General features: G+C 43.2%; 1 protein-coding gene across 2 annotated transcripts; it reads right to left on the bottom strand.

Annotated features, from left to right (window-relative positions):
* On the bottom strand, positions 600 to 20,336 carry ARHGDIB (Rho GDP dissociation inhibitor beta). 2 transcript variants are annotated; one of them, XM_018048439.1, is made up of 6 exons: positions 20,161 to 20,336; positions 8,861 to 9,044; positions 8,103 to 8,186; positions 5,543 to 5,619; positions 3,904 to 3,967; positions 600 to 1,267 (listed from the first exon to the last, which is right to left on the bottom strand). In XM_018048439.1, exons 2-6 carry the CDS (start codon positions 9,036 to 9,038, stop codon positions 1,068 to 1,070), a joined length of 603 nt encoding a protein of 200 aa, XP_017903928.1. In that variant the 5' UTR covers positions 9,039 to 9,044; positions 20,161 to 20,336; the 3' UTR covers positions 600 to 1,067. The 2 variants fall into 2 exon arrangements, with proteins under 2 accessions (XP_017903928.1, XP_017903927.1); XM_018048438.1 differs by lacking the exon at positions 20,161 to 20,336 and adding an exon at positions 19,767 to 19,910.

Genomic DNA, 21,175 nt, shown 5'->3' with positions numbered 1-21,175 from the left:
TCACCACAACTGGAGACAGCCTGTGTGCAGTAAGACCCAGCAGGGCCAAAGAGAAAATAAATTAATTTTAAAAAAGCCTCCTTGCTTCTATTTGACCCTTGTTCGATCTCTGGTTGGGGAACTAGATCCTGCATGCTGCAACTAATATCCACCACAGCAAGTGAGTCGTGTCCGACTCTTCGAGATCCCCTGGACTGTAGTCTGCCAGGCTCCTCTGTCCATGGAGTTCTCCAGCGAAGAATACTGGAGTGGGTTGCCATCCCCTTCTCCAGGGGATCTTCCTGACCCAGGGATCAAACCCGGTTCTCCTGCATTGCAGGCAGTTTCTGTAAAGATGGTAACATCTGAGCCACCAGGGAAGCCACAGCAAAGCAAATTAAAACAAACAAACAAAAAAGAAGACCATGCTTATTAAAACATAAATAAATAAATTGAGATTTTTCTAGCATATGCACTGAAACAGGGGGTGAAACTGCTCCCAATAATGTAAAACCTCCTGTACTGAGCTCTGCCCACCTCTTCTGAGGAAACGCTTGAATGGGAACCATCCAGTTACCGTATTTGCTTAAAGGGAGAATGCAGGGAAAGGAGAGTCTCAGTCAGCTCTTATAACTGCTTTATTCCTGTTCTCTTGTGCTGTTTACAGTGTCTCCCAGAAAAGAAAAAGCCCAGTTGGCAGGGAACATGATGAGGGACCTTCACTGAACCAGCAGTAACCACAGGAGAATCCAGGCGTGGAGGGAGGCGCAAGGACCTGAGGCAGAAGGGCTGTGCTAGTTTGCCCGCTTTCTGATCTCCAGTTGCTCAAATGGGAATAAAAGAGGGACCATTAAATGATCATCTATGGGACAGAGAGCTTGGGAGGTCTGGCCATGTTGAGAAGGAGGGCAGGATGAAAGCCCAGCTTTAAGCATCTTGTTCGGCTATCACTGGGAGACACCTTGTGGGAGAGGATGCAGTGCTAAGAGGGTGGGGGGTGCTGGGGAAGGGGCCCAGCTGTGATCAGGGAGGAGGGACCAAGGGCTCTTCTGGGTGGCAGAGAGAGGCAGAGCGAAGGGCCGAGGCACTCATTCTGTCCAGTCCTTCTTAATGGACAGGTTCCACTCCCAGGTGAGGTGGTCATGCTTGTCGTCGTCGGTGAAGAAAGACTTGTTGTGGTAAGTGCCTCGGGCCAGCATGCCCTTGGGGGCCTCCTCAATTGGAGTCAGAAACTCATATTCCTCTGGCCGAGGCCCGTAGCTGCCCACCATGAATGTTGCTTTATCCACTGGGAAGAAAGAAAAGTTCATTAGGGTGAGAGCCTGTTAGATGGAAACACTGCATGTGACAATTTGGAGCAGAGCTCACTGTGATCAAAGCCAAGAGCAATACTTTCCAAGCCTGGCTAAATGTCAGATTTACCGGGAGCAACTTTTTTTTTTTTTCCTTAAAAAACATTTTTTTAAATTGGAATCTCTTCATAATGTAGTATACTTTGACCCACTCTCAATCTATGGTTAGTGCTATTGTGAGTCCCAAGAATCAGTGTCCTTAAAACACATCACAGCTGACTCTGAGATTCAGGAAAGCTGAGGAATTAGTGCCCTAAATCAATGGGGATTGAGACTCTATGAAGATGTAGCAGATTATGTCATAGAAACAAAGCAAGCAAACAAACAAAAAACAGTTCCAGGTACTTCAAAGGTACACACTTCCAGTTACAAGAGAAGTTAAGTCCAGGGGATCGTCTCAACCCAGGAATCAAACTTGGGTGTCCTGTATTGCAGGCAGATTCCCCACTGAGCCAGGGAGGCCCTAAAGTACAGTGTGGTGACCATAGTTCACAATACTATATTGTGTATTTGAAAGTTGCCGAGAGAGTTGATCTTAAAAGTTCTTGTCACAAGAAAAAAAAAATTGAAACTGTGTGTGGTGATGGGGGTTAATTAGACTAAGTACGGTAAGTATTTTACAGTGTGTACAGGTACAGGTCATTATGTTGTATACCTAAAACTAACACTATGTTATATGCCTATTATATCTCAATTAAAAAAAAAAAAACCTGAAACTAATTGAGACCAGAGTTCTGATCTCAGCTCTGCTGCTATCTACGTTTCGGGGATTCTGTTTCTTTTCAATATAATACACCTTGAGGATCTTCCATCTACAAACTATCATTCTGTGGATAGTTGCAAGAGATAAGGTAACAGCTGGTTAGAATGAATCATTCTGATGGTAGATGTTCATTCTGATCAGAATAAACAGAAATCATGGATGGAATAATTAGATGAAATGGGAAAACCAATAATTTGGTTTTTAAAAAAAGTAGTGGTGAACTGAAACAGATGGTAAAAATAGCCAACCAGAGTTATTAAAAGGTGAGCAACTGGGATATATATTAAGAATAATGAGGACTAGAAAGTTTAAGTAAAGGTAGGTGGGCAGGCAGGCAGCTGATGTTTAAATTGGCTGTTATTTTGAATAAGTTTGGAGGAATAGCTGCAGACATTCTTGACCAGCTTTTGCCCAAGTGACACATCAGAGTCTTCACACCCAAAGGAAAATGGGAAACAGCTATTTTTTCGTGAGACTAGGTATTGGAAGAGCAAGGACGATCTTTCAGGTTAACAATCTTCTGTGGGATTTGAGTCACTAAGTGGGTCTTTCAGTTCAGTTCAGTTCAGTCGCTCAGTCGCGTCTGACTCTTTTTGACCCCATGAATCGCAGCACGCCAGGCCTCCCTGTCCATCACCAGCTTCCAGAGTTCACTCAGACTCACGTCCATCGAGTTAGTGATGTCATCCAGCCATCTCATCCTCTGTCGTCCCCTTCTCCTCTTGTCCCCAATCCCTCCCAGCATCAGAGTCTTTTCCAATGAGTCAACTCTTCCCAAAAGGTGGCCAAAATACTGGAGTTTCAGCTTTAACATCATTCCTTCCAAAGAACACCCAGGGCTGATCTCCTTCAGAATGGACTGGTTGGATCTCCTTGCAGTCCAAGGGACTCTCAAGAGTCTTCTCCAACACCACAGTTCAAAGCATCAATTCTTCGGCGCTCAGCTTTCTTCACAGTCCAACTCTCACATCCATACATGACCACTGGAAAAACCATAGCCTTGACTAGACGGACCTTTGTTGGCAAAGTAATGTCTCTGTTTTTCAATATGCTATCTAGGTTGGTCATAACTTTCCTTCCAAGGAGTAAGTGTCTTTTAATTTCATGGCTGCAGTCTGGATCTTTACTCCATGCTAATTGATCATTGTCTTCCTTAGCCTTCATTGATGGATTTGGTTGAACTGACCTATGCATTACTGCTTCACACCTCTAGGCGACGCTGTTTCACACCGTTAGGTTAACGAAACGTTGGAAGTGCTTTCATCAGCCTTCCATCTTTCATTTTTCTCTGCTCTTATTAACAGAACACAACTGAACATGTACTGTTTAGGTGCAGCTTGTCAAGGAAACTGTAGATTAAGTAATGTGATATTATTTGTTTTAGTTACAAAGTGAAAATGAGTCGCTCAGTCCTGTCTGACTCTTTGCAACCCCATGGATTGTAGCCTACCAGGCTCCTCCGTCCATGGGATTTTCCAGGCAAGAGTACTGGAGTGGGTTGCCATTGCCTTCTCCAGAGGATCTCCCCTACACAGGGATCGAACCCTGGTCTCCTGCGTTGTAGGCAGACACTTTACTATCTGAGCCGCTTTTCTCAATTCTAGAAAACTCTTTCAATATGCTATCTAGGTTGGTCTATTTTTTTCCCCCCTATTCTTTGGCTAGGAAATTGAGCACGCAGCCCACCCCTACCCCCTGCCACCTGCCTATCACACGCTACTAGCACCTCCCATTTGGGTAGGTCTTTCCTGAAGTTTATGTGTCCCTGAGAAGCAGAGTTTGGGACAGTGGCAAGTGGGCATACTTTACCTTTCACCCCCGTCCGGTAGGTGTGTTGAACATACTTCAGTCCTGACACAATATCCTTGTTCACCTGTAGGTGGGAAGGAGCCAAGTGATTCAGATTAAAGAGGGTCTTCAATTTTTCCTCGTATTTCATGCGGATCTGACCTAGCTGAGGCTTCTCTAAGGATGAAAGGACTGAAGATTTAGTTCAGAATAAGTTACTACCATCATTTAGCCTGGCGATGAGGCAGAGATTAAAGAGAGGAAGTCACAAGACTCAGTGTTACCGAAGCTGGTTCCAATTGTTGAATACTATGATTTTTGGTGTGGGGGAGGGGATGGTTAATTAGAACACTATCTCAGTATTCTACATTACATTTCTCCTTCCTCCGTGGCCCAGAAAAGGGTCTTGAGCTCCTTCTCCCTGAAGACTGGCCATAAGGCCTTTCTTGTTTTTAGGTTGCAAAGGCATTAATGGAAACTAATTATTATGTAAATATCTGAAAATCCTAACCTCAGAAATGATCCACCGAACATATGAAAAATAAACAGGGGGAAAAGTCGTAATGGAAAGTTGGACCTAGAAGATGATTTTGCTTGTAACATAACTGTGATTGGAGTCTAGAGATGAGATGAGTCACAGGAAAACAGCCTCCTTGGATGAAAATAATGGGTGAAATCCATTTGCCTCTGGCATGTAGTTTGGATGGCTGTCATTCTCAAATGTTGTCTGGAATCTTGCCACTTTCCCAAGCCTTTCAGAGAAAATTTACTAAAGCGGAATGAAAATATAGACAGCTTGAGTGCTTTATTTTTCCATGATTCATTCTACCTAGGGCTGAACCAATCTGTTAATTTTATACCATGGTCATACTTATACAAGCAAATTAAAGTGGGCATGGCACCAGTAGCTGGATGGCTTCATTAATTGTTTACCCATGTAAGAATGAAAGAGTATTGTTTCTCCTTGACAATAACCAGGGCTCCGTTTTTATTTTGGACAGAACAATCAGAGCAATCTCTCAGCGATACATTTTGTTTTGTTGGCAATGAGGTAGTATAGCCATGAATACTTCTTGCTTAGGTTTGGAACAGGCACTCAGCAAAACATGTAGCATAAAGCTATCAAAAGCAGACAGAAGGAAAACAGCTTCATTGAAGAGAGTGTGATAAAATGAAGCCCGAACTTTCTAATTCTTCTAACTTCTGCGTGTGACTCATAGATACAGGGAAAAAACCCACATCCTTCTAGAAGCCTTTAAGCTGGTCTCCTGGGCATAGTAGAAGATGTGGTCTGGTGGGTAAAAGACCAAAAAAAGACAGAAATGGTGGTGGAGTAGTAATAAGGACTTCAAAAAAGAAAGACTCCTGTTTTTCTACTGCTCCACAGATCGTCCATTTAACATAAACATGGTTGAGATGGACAAAAGAAAGGTGTGAATATTCCTTGTTATTCCCTGCCTCTGCCTGTCCACCCTTCCTGATTGTCTTCCATCCCATGAGGAAGAAGCTTTGGGAACTAAAACCGAGAGCCAGATTTAGGGAGAAATAGAAATTAACAAAAAGTATGCCAATGTGATAATGCAAGAAATTTGATTTTTTTCCTTCTGATTACAGAAAGAATTTTTAAACTTTACACAAACATACAGGGCCAGATACTTACTTTGAAGTTAATTTTGACTCTATATTCAACACCTTCCTTTAGGACAAAGGTTTCTTTTTTAAGGGCTTCCAGATCCCCTGTAGAAGTGAATTTTAAAAGAGTTAATTTTCACTGGAAGGACATTCACAGGAGATGAATGAAGTCGAAGCTCCTGAGCCATTTCTGGACTCCTCAGAGCAACACGGTCCCTATGGTCTCAGGTCAAAGAATGTTGAGATTAGTCGCTGCACAAGCACACATTTGAAACGCCTAAAATCTTATAGCCAATGTGAAAGAAACATGATAGAGCTTTCCCTCCAAGTTTGACTGCAGCCTTAAGAATACGCAAGATTTTATCCTTAAAGACTTTGCCCCCAGTCTTCAAATATATAGGAGAAAAATATTATGTAAGAATGCCAACTATTTGTTTTTGTAGATTTGTTAAGTGTGTGGTGTTTTCTTTTCTTTTTAAATTTTACTTTATTTTACTTTACAATACTGTATTGGTTTTGCCATACATCAACATGAATCCGCCACGGGTGTACATGTATAATATCATGTAGGAAAGGAATCGCCAGTCTGGATGTTTTCTAAGCTTTAGAAAATGTGCTTGTTTAGTTCCTTTTTATCATTCTAAAAAAATATAAAATTAAAACATAGATTTATGCACTTAATTCTGCTTTTGCATTTTCAATTTCATACTTTTTTTTTTTCTTAAGGAAAAGATAACATATCACTGAAGTTCTAAAGGCTTCAGGCTCCATAAAGCTGGGATCTGCCCCCTAATTCCTGTAACTTGGTTAGGGGTGGTCTTTGTTCCTTTCCCATTATGATCCTGTATAATTTGACATTTGAGGTGACTGTGTGTGTGTGTGTGTGTGTTTTGCACAGTTTTATGCAGATGCTTCATGCATATAGCTGGCACCAGCCTCCTCTGTATACATCTAGGATTCACTTCAGTAGCTTTTTTTTTGGTGATAGAAAACCAAGCTTTTGTTGTTGCTGGGAAAAAGGGACAGGGACTAAGCCTTCCCTGCAGGATCGATCATCGAGCCTTTCTGAACAGAGCAGGTTTCCTTAGTACGACTTCAGACCTTATCTTGCGAAATGACGGTTATACCTGTTAACTTTACACAATTTCTCACAGGAAGAGGTCTGAGGCCTGGTGAGAGAGAGAGAGAATTTCTTTCTGAGAGATGCTAGAACGTGGGGGTAGTTGAATGTGAGACTCTACTCTAATGATTTCGGTTGAACAGGAAGTGTCTTTTTAGCCTCCAATTTCCTCCCTATGACAAAAAGCCCATATAAGGTAAAGACTGGTTGTCTTATGAGAGAGGAACTACCTTGCTCCTAAGCTTACTGTTCCAGAGGCATGCTCTATTCTGTCTCATGAGTCTATTATATGAATCTGGTAATTATATATATATATATATATATATATATATATTTTTTTTTTTTTTTCACGAAAGACCTGCCTTTGATGTCTCCAACCCCTGGCTTCGTGGCCCTTTCCTTATTTCTCCCAGTGGCTTACTTTCCCCCAAATCAGCCACCTTTCCAGTCGCTCATCATCTCCTCCAGACCTAAGTCTCAGGAAAGGACTTGACCTTGGCAGCAATAAAGTGAAAGAAAATAACATGTGAAGTTGTACATCTTTCGTGAGGGAAGTTGCTTCTTTCAAAGAATCAGTTTTAAGCTAAAAAAAATCCTGCATATTTCACAATGGAATTCCTAGCATTAAACAGGAGGTCTTGGATTTCTTCTTGCCTTCAGGTAAGTTCTGTAGCTGACGCAGGATCAATATTTTCTCTGATCTTTATAGTGTGTGTGTGTGTGTTTGTGTGTGCGTGTGTGCACTCAGGTATGTCTGACTCTGTGATTCCATGGACTGTGGCCTGCCAGGCTCCTCCATCCATGAGATTTCCCAGGCAAGAATACTAGAGTGGGTTACCGTTTCCTTCTCTAGGGGATCTTCCCAACCCTGAAATGGTAAAATATTACCATTTCAGAAGCCTACAACTTGCTTCTTAATATTTTCATTAGCAGTCTTTTTCCACAATTAATAATTCTCCTATGCCATGGAGAGATAAAAATCTAAAAGAAATATAATACAGGTAGACATATCTAGTACTTATGCTTGACCCCTTTCAATTAAATAGAAATGGAGGTTGGGGCTTCTTATTAAGCATGGTAACTACTGTGAAAACAGTGATTTGTGATCTGGTCCCAGCATACCTTACTAGCAATCACCTTACTGCGTGCCTGCATGTACAGTTGTGTCTGACTCTGTGATCCCATAAGCTGTAGCTCACCAGGCTCCCCTGTCCATGGGATTTCCCAGGCAAGAATGCTGGAGTGGGTTGCCATTTCCTTCTCCAGAGGATCTTCCCAACCCAAAGATCAAACCCAAGTCTCCTGTGTCTCCTGCATTGGCAGGTGGATTCTTGACCATTGTGTCACTTGGGAAGCTGTTTACCTTACTAGGTTTTTTTTTTTTTGGCTGGGACAAGGGACAGAAACCATGCTCTTGTCCTCATGATGACATGAGGCCCCATCAAACAGAAGAGCTATGACCACTTACCAGTGAGGTCCATGGTGATTGGTCCTGGGGCACTTTCACAAACGAGGGTCAGGCGGGTGACAGTGACATTGGGGGCTGTTGGGTCTGCAGAAATTAAAAGGCACTGTGAGCACAGAGAAGAGGTATATGCATACAGTGTGTGTGTGTGTACATTTCAAGTAGGAAAGAGAGAAGATGAAAAAGAAAAATGGATCTCTGTCTCTAGAGGAGACATAAGGATGGAAGTGGCAGATTCACCAGGCTTGGTCTTAGTGGCCTTGGATCTTCCTGTGATGTTATTTCTGCTTCAGGTACTTGTAGGCCCACCTTATTCATCAATAGCAAACATTTCCTGAGTGGCTATGGGTAAGGTACTCTGCAGTTGGTCAGGGTGCATCCATATCTTTGGGCCATGTCTGACTCTTCCGTTGTGTATTGGAAATGATGGATGTTAGGTAAGGAGAAGGAGAGAAGGAGAAAGAGAAGAGAGAATATGAAAGACCATGGAGAGAATCCAATTCTGAGTAATAGTCTGAAACTCCTTGTAAATCCTTCCTATGTGTTATTTTTGTCTATTTCAAGGCAACGTACACCTTATCTCCAAAGAAAACTTAATTATCCATCCATAACTTGGTCTGGCACATGGAGACTGCAGCTCACTCCCTTAAGCTTAGAAGCACTTGGTACCCTCTCCTTTGTACCTGCTCCTGAGTAGCTCAAATGTTTGCCTTTTCTATGCCCCTTGACCTGCCCCACTCTGTCTCCTAACATACACATACCTGCTACCACAGGACCATCCCCCAGGAGCGTTTTCTTGTACTTAATTAGACTTTCATCATCTTTGTCCATCTCCTGAAGCTCCTTCAGGGACTTTTGTGGGGGGGGTTTGTAGTTGAGCTTGCCATCCAGCTCATCGTCATCCTCTTCCACGTGTGGTTCTGGGGCCTTTTCAGTCATTTTGATCTAGAGGGAGACAGAAAGAGAGACAGTGATGATCTGTTGGCCAAAAGTCCATGGATATGAGCTGTGCTTGAGGGGCTGCTCTTAGTCTTGTCATTGTTTAGTCACTAAGTCCTGTCCAACTCTTTGTGATGCCATGGACTATAGCCTGCCAGGCTCCTCTGTCCATGGGATTGCTCAGACAAGAATATTGGAGTGGGTTGCCATTTCCTTCTCCAGGGGATCTTCCCGGCCCAGGGATTGAACCCACATCTCCTGCACTGGTAGATGGATTCTTTACCACTGAATCACCAGGGAAGCCCACTCTCAGTGCTATTTTTGCCCTAATAAACTTCTGTAATTGTCAATGATTTTCCAGGAGACTTCCCTCTGATTCAGCCTCATTCTATTTCACAAAATAAGACTATAACACATTCCAGGTTTTCCTGTGACATGTTTGAATGTTTTCATACTGTGATGAATCCCTCCTATTCACTCAATGAAACTGACAGTAAGTAACTCACTTGTGAATTGTATAAAACAAGTGAAGCAGCATAGCACAGGCTGTCCTGAACAATGAGCGAACAGCCCCAGTTCAGAGAGTTATAGAAATGATCATAGTCCTACAAACCCAGCCAGTCTTGCAGGTGTCAAAGTGCTCAGCATGTATCAATGCAATCCCAGTTATAATGGTGTCAAGTACTTGGTAAAGCAAGTTAGTTTTTCCCCATTCATTGCATCTTTCCCTGAACTCCTATAAGAGCTCAAAGGCAACTCATGAGAAGTTTGAGGCTCCTGTGATATCTGCCTGAGTGTCCTCCCCCTGCTCCCAACATTGCTAATAATTCCCTGAGGCCAGCTAGTGGGTTTGGTTTCTCTCTCACTTTAAAAATTTATTTGGCTGCCCTGGGTCTTCATTGCATCATATGGGATCTAGTTCCCTGACCATGGATCAAACCCAGGGCCCCTGCACTGGGAGCACAGAGTCTTAGACACTGGACCACCAAAAAGTCTCTTGAATCTCCTGAAACACTTGAATACTTGTCATTTTATAAGTGCTCATTGATTGGGTTAATAGGCTCTATATCTAATGAGCTTCTGTTCTTTTGAAATAACACAAAATAATAAAGGACTCCAACTTCTTCTAGACAAATTGCAACTGTCTCTTTAGTACCCTTCTATCCATCTCCACTTCTCCTTTAGCACCTCCTTCTCTTCTCCAGATCTCCTGTGACCTTATGCTCTAAGACCTCACCTGGGCATACCCTGTTTTCTTCCTACATCGTCTACATTTACTCGTTTTGTGTTAAAACATCAAGAGAAGATCTAATACAATTATTTACACTTAAGTGTTAATGACTGATTGTAAATTTAAAAATTATTTTTCTTAAAGCATGTATAGTCCGAGCTTTTCAGAGTTGAAATGAACTGTGGAGGTGATATAGTCAAAAAACTTGCTAGTCACTCAGTCGTGTCCCAACTCTTTGTGACCCCGTGGACTGTAGCCCACCAGGCTCCTCTGTCCATGGAATTCTTCAGGCCATAATACTGGAGTGGGTAGCCATACCCTCCCCTTGTTTTATTACTGAGAAACTCAAAACCCAGAGCTTAAGAGAACTGCCCAAGTTCATGTATCTCAATGAGATGCCCTGTCCTAATAAAGAGGAAGGAATCTCTAGGAAGAATTTCAGGCCTGGGATTCGCAGAAATGGAGCTATTTGGGGAAAAAAGGGAGATATTTAGACAAGGAGATAATTTCCTGGTTTCCTTTCATTCTGCTCCCAGGGTAACTCTCTTCCCTACCTTGGGTAAAGTCTTTACTATTCCGGAGCGGTAGAACTCTAAGACAATACCTATCACATCTCATCTTATGCGACCCTGCCAAGTCCTATAAGGTTCCTCTCAGAGTGAAGCTATCTGTGGCCAAAATCAGCTGTGGTTTCAACTTTTAATGTTGCTATTATTGGCAATGGGAAGAAAAATAATTTGGAAGTCAAACAAATGCAATTTTAACAGAGGAAAAAAAAGGAAAGGAAAAGAAATGATATCTCTTGGCTCATTTATCCTCTTCCAGAAAAATAACGAGCTGAACACTAGGAGCCTTGATCAACTCTTCAAACAGTATTGCATAGGCTGGGCCCACTTCCTGTGCAGGAAGGAAGCCTGTAGGCCTGTTGCTATGGCAACTCTTGCTTCTGCGGAAGAACCAGCACCACTCAGAGCTGAGCCTCTAGAGAACAGCACAATAAACAGAGTGACTAATTCAAGTCCTACTCCAAACAACACTCAGGGAAAGTGAATGAACTGGCTGGAAAGACGATGAAGGATGCAGTGGGTGGAGGTTGTCGGCTGTGGGTAGTTTAAGGACAACCATTAAGCCACAGATAAAGAACAATGCAGATGAGACTAATTAGATGAGACAGGTTCTCCTCTGGTGACACCCAGAACCCTGACCAAATACCCAGGGTAGAGGTCACATAAAAAAACTGCCGACAGAGCATCAGCAAAGCTATCACCATGTGAGGACATCTCAGCACTGCAGAGAGGCCTTTCTGGAATGTATTACTTGGTTCTCACAAGTCGTGTGCTTGGAGTTTGACTATGAGAGGATGACATCACATCCAGACACTAATTAGCTCAAGGTGATTTTAATAATCTGTAGGGAAATGACAACCCACTCTAGTATTCTTGCCTAGGAAAATTCCATGGACAGAGGAGTCGGGCAGGATATAGTCCATGGGGTCGTAAAGAGTTGGACATGACTGAGTGACTGAACACACACACAGAAAATTGTAATTCTGCACCCTCAAACCTCAATTTTGAAAGGAGAAGGAAACAGACACACACAGAGAGAAAGATCTGGTCTAGGACAGTACTTTCTAACTTTTAATAGTGTCATACTTGGCAACATAATTTATCTGTCATCTAGATCCTGATTTTTTAATTGGTGAGACATGTCACTTCTAAATTTTTATTATATCTAAACAGATATAATAATTGCTCAGTGAAAATGAGCCACACATTTATTTAATGTGAAGCAGAGAAATGGCAACCCACTCCAGTATTCTTGCCTGGAGAATCCCATGGATGGAGGAGCCTGGTGGGCTACAGTCCATGGGGTTGCAGAGTCAAACATGACTGACCAAGCAACTTAACTAACTAACTAACTAACTAGAGAATTGAAGAGCAGAGAATAATGTGGGATTACGATATGAAATTGTGGCAGTCAAGAGGAGGAAATTTGGGACCACATGAAAATAATTTGGTCTAATTATATAGCATAAGAAAAAGAGATATGAAGTCAGATGACTCCAAATCAGTTCACTCTGAAGAGCTGATTAGAAAAAAGGAAAAAAGGTGAAAATGTCATAAAATGATAAGGAAAGGACGGGAAAGCACTTCTCAGGGAAAGCCCTTCTGAAAGCAAAATGAAGGTCACAAATATTTGATGAGCATCTAGCATTTACAAGACACTGTTCTTTAGCACATACTGATGTTTAAGTTATTCTCCAAAGTGGAAAAAGTTGGGAGATGAGCAATCTAGCCGTACCAAAAATGCCCAGCTGGTTTGATTGGTGGTTCTTAATCTTTCTGGAGATTGCAAGTCTCTTTAAAAATCTAGTAAGAGTCATGGTCTTTATAAAAGGAGAAAACCAAAAGCCCATGAAATCGTGCAAGCAGCACAGGGATTCACGGAGCCCTGAAGTCCTTCATAGACTCTACTGGAGTTCATGACTAAGAACATGACTTGAAACTATAGCTTGGAAGCAGTGAAGCAAAGCACTGAGTGTTAAACATGGACTTCCCTGGTGGCTCAGATGGTAAAGCATCTGCCTACAATGTGGGAGACCCAGGTTTGATCCCTGGATTGGGAAACCCTCTGGAGAAGGAAATGGCACCCCACTCCAGTACTCTTGCCTGGAAAATCCCATGGACGGAGGAGCATGGTAGGCTATAGTCTATTGGGTTGCAAAGAGTTGGATACGACTAAGTGACTTCACTTTCTTTTTCACTTTTTGCTTCTCTCTGAAGCCTGGCCAGACTAACGACACAACTCAGCCTCAAGCCAAGGATCATGGCTGTGAACCTGAAACCCTGGACCTGCAGAGGCAGGAGGAGATACCAAGTAACGTCTGGATCTCAGGGAACATAACCATAGTCCAGTAGAAGAGCTGTGGTTTGGGAAGAGTTCTGGGTCAATCTACTTGATTTTGGATAATTATCCCCTCAATGAACTAGGCCTCATCACGCATGAGTTTTCATTCTGGCTTTGTCACTAACTAGCTATGACCCTGTGAGCAAATGTTCCAACCACTGTGATCTTCCTTTCCTCATCTTGGGAGGTGACGGGTTAGGGGAGACCGTCTCTAGGTGCTTCCTTTTCTAAAGTTGCTACCTGTAGTCAGGTGTCAGCTCAGTTGTCCTTCAATTACCTTATTTCACCTGTATAAAAGGCTATCTGCCTCTGTTTCATTGTTTCATATTTTTTATTTATGTGAATTCCCCAAAGAGTCTGCATTTGCAATTTTACAATTCATTTCCAGGGAATTTCAGATTCTCCTGAAGCCCCAACTGGTTAATATATCTTGACACCAGTTTCCCAAGCTAACTGTGTATGTATAGTTAACTACAAGTATCATTTTTCTCCTTCTAAAAATAGTTTAAAACTTTTTTGTTTGTGTTGTGTGTGTGTGTGTTTTGTTTGTTTTTCTTGTTGTTTGTTTGTTTGTTTTTTGGCTGCACTATGTGCCTTGCAGGATCTTGGTTTCCTGACCAGGAATTGAACCCTGGCCATGGCAGTGAAACCACAGAGTCCTAGCCACTGGACCACTGGGGAACTCCCTCATTTTTCTCTTTTTACCCTTCCATTTTGTAGGAATTTTAGGGAAATGCCAGGTTGCTCTCCAATTGCATCATCTAAAGAACAGCTTTTTTGTGTGTGTTGGAGTATAGCCAATTAACAATGTTATGATAGTTTCAGGTGAACAGTGAAGGGACTCAGTCATACATATACATGTATCCATTCCACCCCAAACTCCTCTCCCATCTAGGCTGCTACACAACATTGAGAAGAGTTCCCTGTGCTGTACAGTAGGTGCTTGTTGGTTATCCATTTTAGGAATAGCAGTGTGTACATGCCCATCCCAAACTCCCTAGTTATTCCTGCCCCCCACTACCCCCCACCCCCCAAACCATAATTTCATTCTGTAAGTCTGTGAAGAACATCTGGTTTTGTTATTGATAACAATAATTCTAACAGCTATCACACATAGTGCTAAACCCTGTCCCGAGGATTATCTCACTTGGTCCTCACCAGAGCCTTAAGGATGGCTGTTATCATCATTGCCTTCTACAGATTAGGAAACTAAACTTGAAGTAAATAACTTGCCCGAGAAAGCACGCTGTGTAAGTGACAGCATGAATATGAGCCCGGAGGGTTTCTGACAGGAGGCTCTAAGCTCTGCCACTCCAGCTGTCTTTATTAAGAAGTAATAATGAAATTAGAGAGCTCATTGGTTATCTTGAGAATCTCCATGGGGGATGCTGCACAGGCAGAGGTAAGTGCTGCTTTGCAAAACTCTGCAGGGCGGCTTTAGCAAGTCAGGGAAGTGTCATTAAAGAGAATTTCGGTGCAACTCTACCCCATGTCCCCTTGCACAAGCTGCTAAACCTCTGGTCCAGTTTTGGCCTCTGCAAAGTGAGACGGTTGCATTGAAAGATCTCGGAGGCTCCTTCATAATTCAATGACTCTAATGCTGTCCTTAGGACTTCCCTGGTGGCTCAGACGGTAAAGCGTCTGTCTACAATGCGGGAGACCTGGGTTTGATCCCTGGGTCAGGAAGATCCGCTGGAGAAGGAAATGGCAATCCACTCCAGTACCATTGCCTGGAAAATCCCATGGACAGAGGAGCCTGATAAGTTACAGTCCATGGGGTCGCAAACAATTGGACATGACTGCACGACTTAATTTAAACAAGGCTGTAAACCAAGAAAGGGAAAGAGGAAGTGGATGTGAGGCTGGGGAGAACCCAGATCATCAGCAATGAACATTCTAAATTGGGCTGTGCTCACCTCCCTCTGGGGCTTGCACCCTGTTCCACAAACAGCAGGGCTGTGTCACTTGTTTTCATGCTGTGTTTGACTACAGGTTTTTACACAGTAAAAGTGAAATGAATGTGAAAGCGCTCAGTCATGTCCAACTCTTTGCGGCCCCGTGGACTGTAGCCCACCATGCTCCTCCATCCATGGGATTCTCCAGGCAAGAATACTGGAGTAGGTTGCCATTTCCTTCTCCAGGGGATCTTCCTGACCCAGGGATCGAACCCAGGTCTCCCGCATTGCGGGCAGATGCTTTAACCTCCAAGCTACCAGGGAAGCCCTAAAGTGAAATGGGGAATTATCAATTACATATTTAATAATGCCCCAAAGCACATATGCGTTTCTTTTATGTTTTCATGTGCTCACCTCTCTAGTTATCATTATTTCCTGCTTCACAGATGCCTATACAGGTGAATTTTCACAGCAAACCCTCACACACCCATGTTTACTGCTCAGTGAAACAGGGTCAAGCGTTAGATGGGCTGAGGCAGGAACTTAATCCTCTCAGGCTCAATTAAAATGCCAAATTAAATTAGGGTGGGTATTCATGGCATGGGTAAAACAGCACAAATCAGAGTTTTTGCTTAAAATTTCAGGGAAATTTCCAAGACACCGGAAGTAACATACAGCTAAGAATTTACCAGCCTCAGGAGGCAGCACACTCTTCTGGTTCATAATGCAGTTCCGAATAAGTGGAAGGCAAAGACGAGGTAAAACTCTTGGATTTAGATGAAACAAACCACCTGGTTAATTCATAAAACAATGACCCTTTGTTGTGTTTCTTGGGACTTGAGCACTGAGTCAGATAGACTAGAGATTCAAAATGTGTGTCCATGATTGACGTTCCAGGATGTAAGGGTGTTATTAGCCTCACTGAGCCTGAGTTTTCCTACCAGCAAAGTGGGAATCATAAACTTTTCTGATGGAGTTGAAGAGTTAGAGAAGACGTGGAAAGTTCTAGGACTATTCTGGCCAAGAGTAGATGTTCAGTGACCCTCTGTTCCCTTCTTCTCCTCCCTTCTTCATGATACTCCATGTTTGCTGGTTTCAGCTTCAGCGAGGTACCTAACTGCCAGACACCAAGGCTTTCTTTGGGCTCTGCCATGTTGACAAAGTCCTCTCCTTCCTTCTTAAAAATAGATTTAGTTTCTTTGAGGAGCATGGAAGAGACAAGACGTTCTGGGAACTGCCAGGATTGTTTAGGAACTGAATCAGCCTATAAAATGCAGTCGCCACTATTCTAGTTCTTTAAAGAGCAATTTAATTTTAGATTCTATTTATTGCTCCGTTTCCTAAGTGAAGCCAGAGGTCATTCCGGGACTGATGGGAAATGATAGGAGACGCAGGCACAGCAAATAGAGAGATTTTCCTTTGGCTCTGGAGGAAAGCACAGTGGAGACTTAACTCAAGCCCCGGAGTTGCGTAATCACATAACCTGATGCACCGGCCAGGAGGATTAGACAGAAGAGGTAGAGTTGATGGAGGGATAGAAAGAAATGGGGAAGTGCCAGAAGCAGGGGGTTTCCAGCAGAGAAGTACCTATGTGAGCATCAGCATTCTATGTCACCCGGTCATCTTCACTTCCTGATGTCTAGGATATGCCCACTTTCCCCAAACTGGAGGTCGTCAGTCTACAGCAGATCATGGTGAGCTGGACCGTCTCTGAAGGAGCACAGTCAATTTGGAGCCAATCAAGGAGGATTTGGGTCTGCTCTGCTGCCTGGTGATTTGGCTTCATTGGGGAATCTAACTTTATCCCTCGGGACACAGCACACTGTCTCGGTTCTAAATTCCTTTCTGGTGTGTCACTATTCCCTAATGACTCGGAGGAATTGATGCATCCAATTAGGAGCTGCTCTATACTACCTCCAACCCACCACGAGCTTCTGCAACTGCAGAGCCAGAAGACAGCAACCAAGCTTCCCAAGCCAGTGCCTGAGAGGACAGTGTCCTCTTACATGCATTAAACATTAAGATCAAGCCAGAGGCGGGGTACAGATTCTTAGGAGCAGAATTCTTTAGTGTTTCCCTTGAAGTAATTATTTCCCAAGATATAATACGTTATTCCTTCCTGGGCATTCATAGTACGGTTGGTCCTCTCTTGATACCAAGAGCACGGGACTTGCAGCATCCATGGATTTTGGTATCAAGGAGGATGGGGGTGGTCCTAGAACCAATGCCCCACGGACATCTAGATTCATATGCAAAAGGAGAGAGAACTCAGTGGATGCATTCAGCTTTCCTGAGTGTCTACTATGTACAGTCACAGTGCTAGGTGCTTTCATGAATACTCATTTTAAATAATCTGCAAAGAAAATTGCATAAAGGGAGCCATTATTGGGCGAAAGACTACACTGCAATTACTCAGTCCACTCACAGAGGTTTTAAATTAAACAGGAAAAATTATGGCTCAGACGGTAAAGAATCCACCTGCAATACAGGAGACCAGGATTCCATCCCTGGGTTAGGAAGATCGCCTGGAGAAGGTAAGGGCAACCCACTCCAGTAGTCTTGCCTGGAGAATCCCACAGACAGAGGAGCCTAGCAGGCTACAGTCCATGGGGTCACAAGGAGTCAGACACAACTGAGCAACTGACAATTTTCCAAAGACAATTTTTATAAGCACACATGGTGAATATTAGCTCATCTAAGAAAACCCAAGTGAATTTTTACCAGATCTGGTTGTGGGAACCAGAATGTGGAAACCAGTAGGGAGGGATTCAGTAATTTTTTATTAAGTGGATAAATATTGAAGTTTCAAAAAGAACACAAAACCCATCTGTGGAGGGGGGGTGCCAATATGGACTCTAACACAAGATCTGGGGTGACAATAATACTGACCCAGAACAAGGATGCTCAGAATGGGGGCTTAAAGAACATTTCTGCCATGAGGCATTTCCTAAAATGTCCTTCTGAGGCAGCATAGCTACTGATTGTTTTTTGCATCAGTGTGTGACTTCAGTCATTGCATACTTCTGAGCCTTCTTGTCCTCTCAGTGTCCTCACAGGATTCAGTTTTATATGTTTCTCACCCCAGATCTGACACACAGAATGCCCTCCACATAAGCTGGTTCTCTTTATCTTCTTAATTTTTACTGCCCCCCACCCCCACTCCTCAGGGTGTCTCTCTATAGGCCGGCTGAAGTTGAAATCTATGGTGCTCCCATGAATTGGCCAAGGCCCTCATGTTCCCATCAGACTGACTTAGCTATTCTGAGCTTCCACTGAAAACAGAACCTGCTCATTGCTCAGAGCATACTGCCTGAGGGACAAGCTCATGCTCTCCCAAATGAGAGAGAACCATAGTCCAGTGCCTGGAGGTTGTCGGCTTTTGTTCAGCTATAACCTGGTCATCCTTCGTGGGCTGTATCTGTGTAGTATGGGTGATGAGTGAACTTTTCTTTCAGGATTGCACACACATCAGGAAAGAATAAAACGATCTTACTGTGCTTGTCTCATATCTAGATCTGGGAGGGGCCTTTTCTTGTAAATGTAATGAAATCAAGCAATGGCGAAGATAAATGGCAACTGCCTATGACAACTTCCTGGGGGCCAGCACAGACCTCTTGACTTCCCTTGCTTGAGCATCCAATATGCTAACTCTGAATCCAGTGTTTCTTGGTCTCTCCATGAAGATGCAACCATAGGACCTCCAAGTAAGGGCATCTGCCTTCCCCTTGAACAGAACAGCTTGAACAGAACAGCTCAGAGTTTATCAGACTTAAACCACAAATTACCCTAGGTCCAGAGTTTAACCCACTCCATTATGCTTGCCTGAGAAATGCCAGGGACAGAGGAGCCCGGTGTGCTCTGGGGTCACAAAAAGAGCCTGATATGACTTAGCAACTAAACAAAAAACCAGAGTTGAAGTACAGACCATGTTTGTAACATGTGCTACCTGGAACATCCTTTAAGAGAGAAGAAAGTATTCCAAGTCACACCTAAAGCATTTCTCATGACTGCCAAAACCATACCCCAACATTTGGAAGGCCCACTGACAAGGTGTCCTAGCTGAGCCTATTTGAATTTTTCTAGAATGCATCTCTGAATTAGGGGCTTCCCTGATGGCTCAGCAGGTAAAGAATCCACATGCAGTGAAGGAGACAGGAGACGCAGGGTTCAATCTGGGTAGGGAAGATCCCCTGGAGGAAGAAATGGCAACCCATTCCAGTATTCTTGCCTGGAAAACCCCTGGACAGAGAAGCCTGTCAGGCTACAGTCCATGGGATCTCAAAGAGTCAGATATGATTGAGCAACCAAGCATGCATTTCTCAATAAATTGTTGGGTGTCTTCTGGGTTTCCTTTTAGCCCTCTCAGATGTAAAGAGCTGGTCTTGGCAACAGCAGCAGTTGTCTTTCTGCCCATCTCACTGGCTTTTGCTAGTGGTAGAAATGCCATCTCAGTAGACTGATGAATCAATAACCATGCGTTCTGCTATGTTCCCCCCTGGATTGTTAAATCTCATTGGACCCCAGGGGAGGCTTTCATTATATATTTCCTTTATGTGCCCAGAAAATTCCTCCCGTGGAGAACAGTTTCATGTTTGACAATTTCAAATTGATTTTTTTTTTCTTTTCAACCCATCTCTTTAAGTCTGCTTAAAAACAGGAAACCACACATCTCCACCCCAGCACCAACCAACTCACCATGTACCAGCTTGGTTCGTATCAGCTTGGTTCTACAGTCTTTTTGCTTCTGAGCTTGGCCAGATGCCGGCTTCGACCTTGTAGGAACCCAGCCAGGCACTGCCGGCGGGTGCCCTTGGAATCCTTCTCCAGGACATGAAGGATGGGTCTCCTGGGCGGGCGTGCACGCCCTCCCTCATAGACCAGCCTCCCCTGAGTCACTGTTGCCATTCCCTGCCCGGATTTCCCCTTCTCTGCAGCCTCCTTAATAACTTTCTTATCACGGTTTGTTAAAAGAGGAACAACCCCTCTTAAAATAAATAAACTGTACAGGGCGGTAGCCAGGTTTAGAAACTTCTTGCATTTGTCTGTGCTCACCTGCAGCCTTCCCCACCCTTAAGGGATCTCAACTTACTGTCAGTGGTCCACGTCTCCGTCCTGGGTGCCTCTGCCTCTCAAGCCTGACTTCTGAGCACTGGCAGTTAGAACAGGAAGGAAGTTGTGAGAAAAAAAAAAATATTTTAAACCTACTCAAAGAGGAAACCCTGGGCTGTCTCAAATCCTGTTCCTTTGCAATGCGTATCTCTTGATCAGCCAACTCTGAGCAGCACTCTTGACGACTCATGGTACATGCTAGAGCATGACCACCCAGGTGAACACACAGCTGCCTGAGGGTTCAGACAAGGGTCTGCAGCCTATCATTGTGAGTGCTGTGAATAATTGTGTGGCTGCGTCTAAAAATCAAGCCATTTCAGTGCATACGCTTCTGAGGCAAGTTGTCTAAAACCAGTAGCAGAAAATTCGCATAGGCCTTACTTTGTATGACTAACTTCTGTTCCTTTGGGGTCTCTGCCAGCTCTCTTATCAGCCAGATATGTCGAAAGTTTGCTGGCAGTGAATACTGCTAAGGGGTGCTAAGAAATTATGAGTTTTAACTACATGTATTTAGCCCTAAATCTTAACATCGGTCCTCAAATTGATTTTTAGAGTTTTGTTGGTCAGAATTTCATTACGTGGCTTGTATGCCAGCATAAATCACCACATGTTATGTATTGTAGTTTTCACTAATTTTTCTTTTAAATGAGGAAAGTCAAACCCTGTTTTGATTAAACCTAAGCATTGCAGATAAAAAATAAAACTTTGTTAATTCATAGTCTTCTAAGTCAGAACTTGTTATGATTTAACAAGTGCTAAAACTGACTTTGTACCTTATTTGAGGAAATGGCTCATGAAGTGATTTGAATGGGAACAAGTTACAGAGGCCATATTTAAATCATTTGAGGAAAAAAAAATCATTTGAGGGAAGTTTTTAAAGCACCCAAAGCACATTTTCATTAGACATCTCCACAACTGCTGCCAATAATAAATGCTTATTATTAATATTTAAATATTCAGTATTCCGGGGCTTCCCAGGTGGTGCTAGTGGTAAA

The sequence above is a fragment of the Capra hircus genome, chromosome 5 (assembly GCF_001704415.2).
Source record: "Capra hircus breed San Clemente chromosome 5, ASM170441v1, whole genome shotgun sequence".
Taxonomy (NCBI): Eukaryota; Metazoa; Chordata; class Mammalia; order Artiodactyla; family Bovidae; genus Capra; species Capra hircus.
Note: the sequence above shows the minus strand (reverse complement) of the source record. Positions and strands in the feature narration are given on the sequence as shown.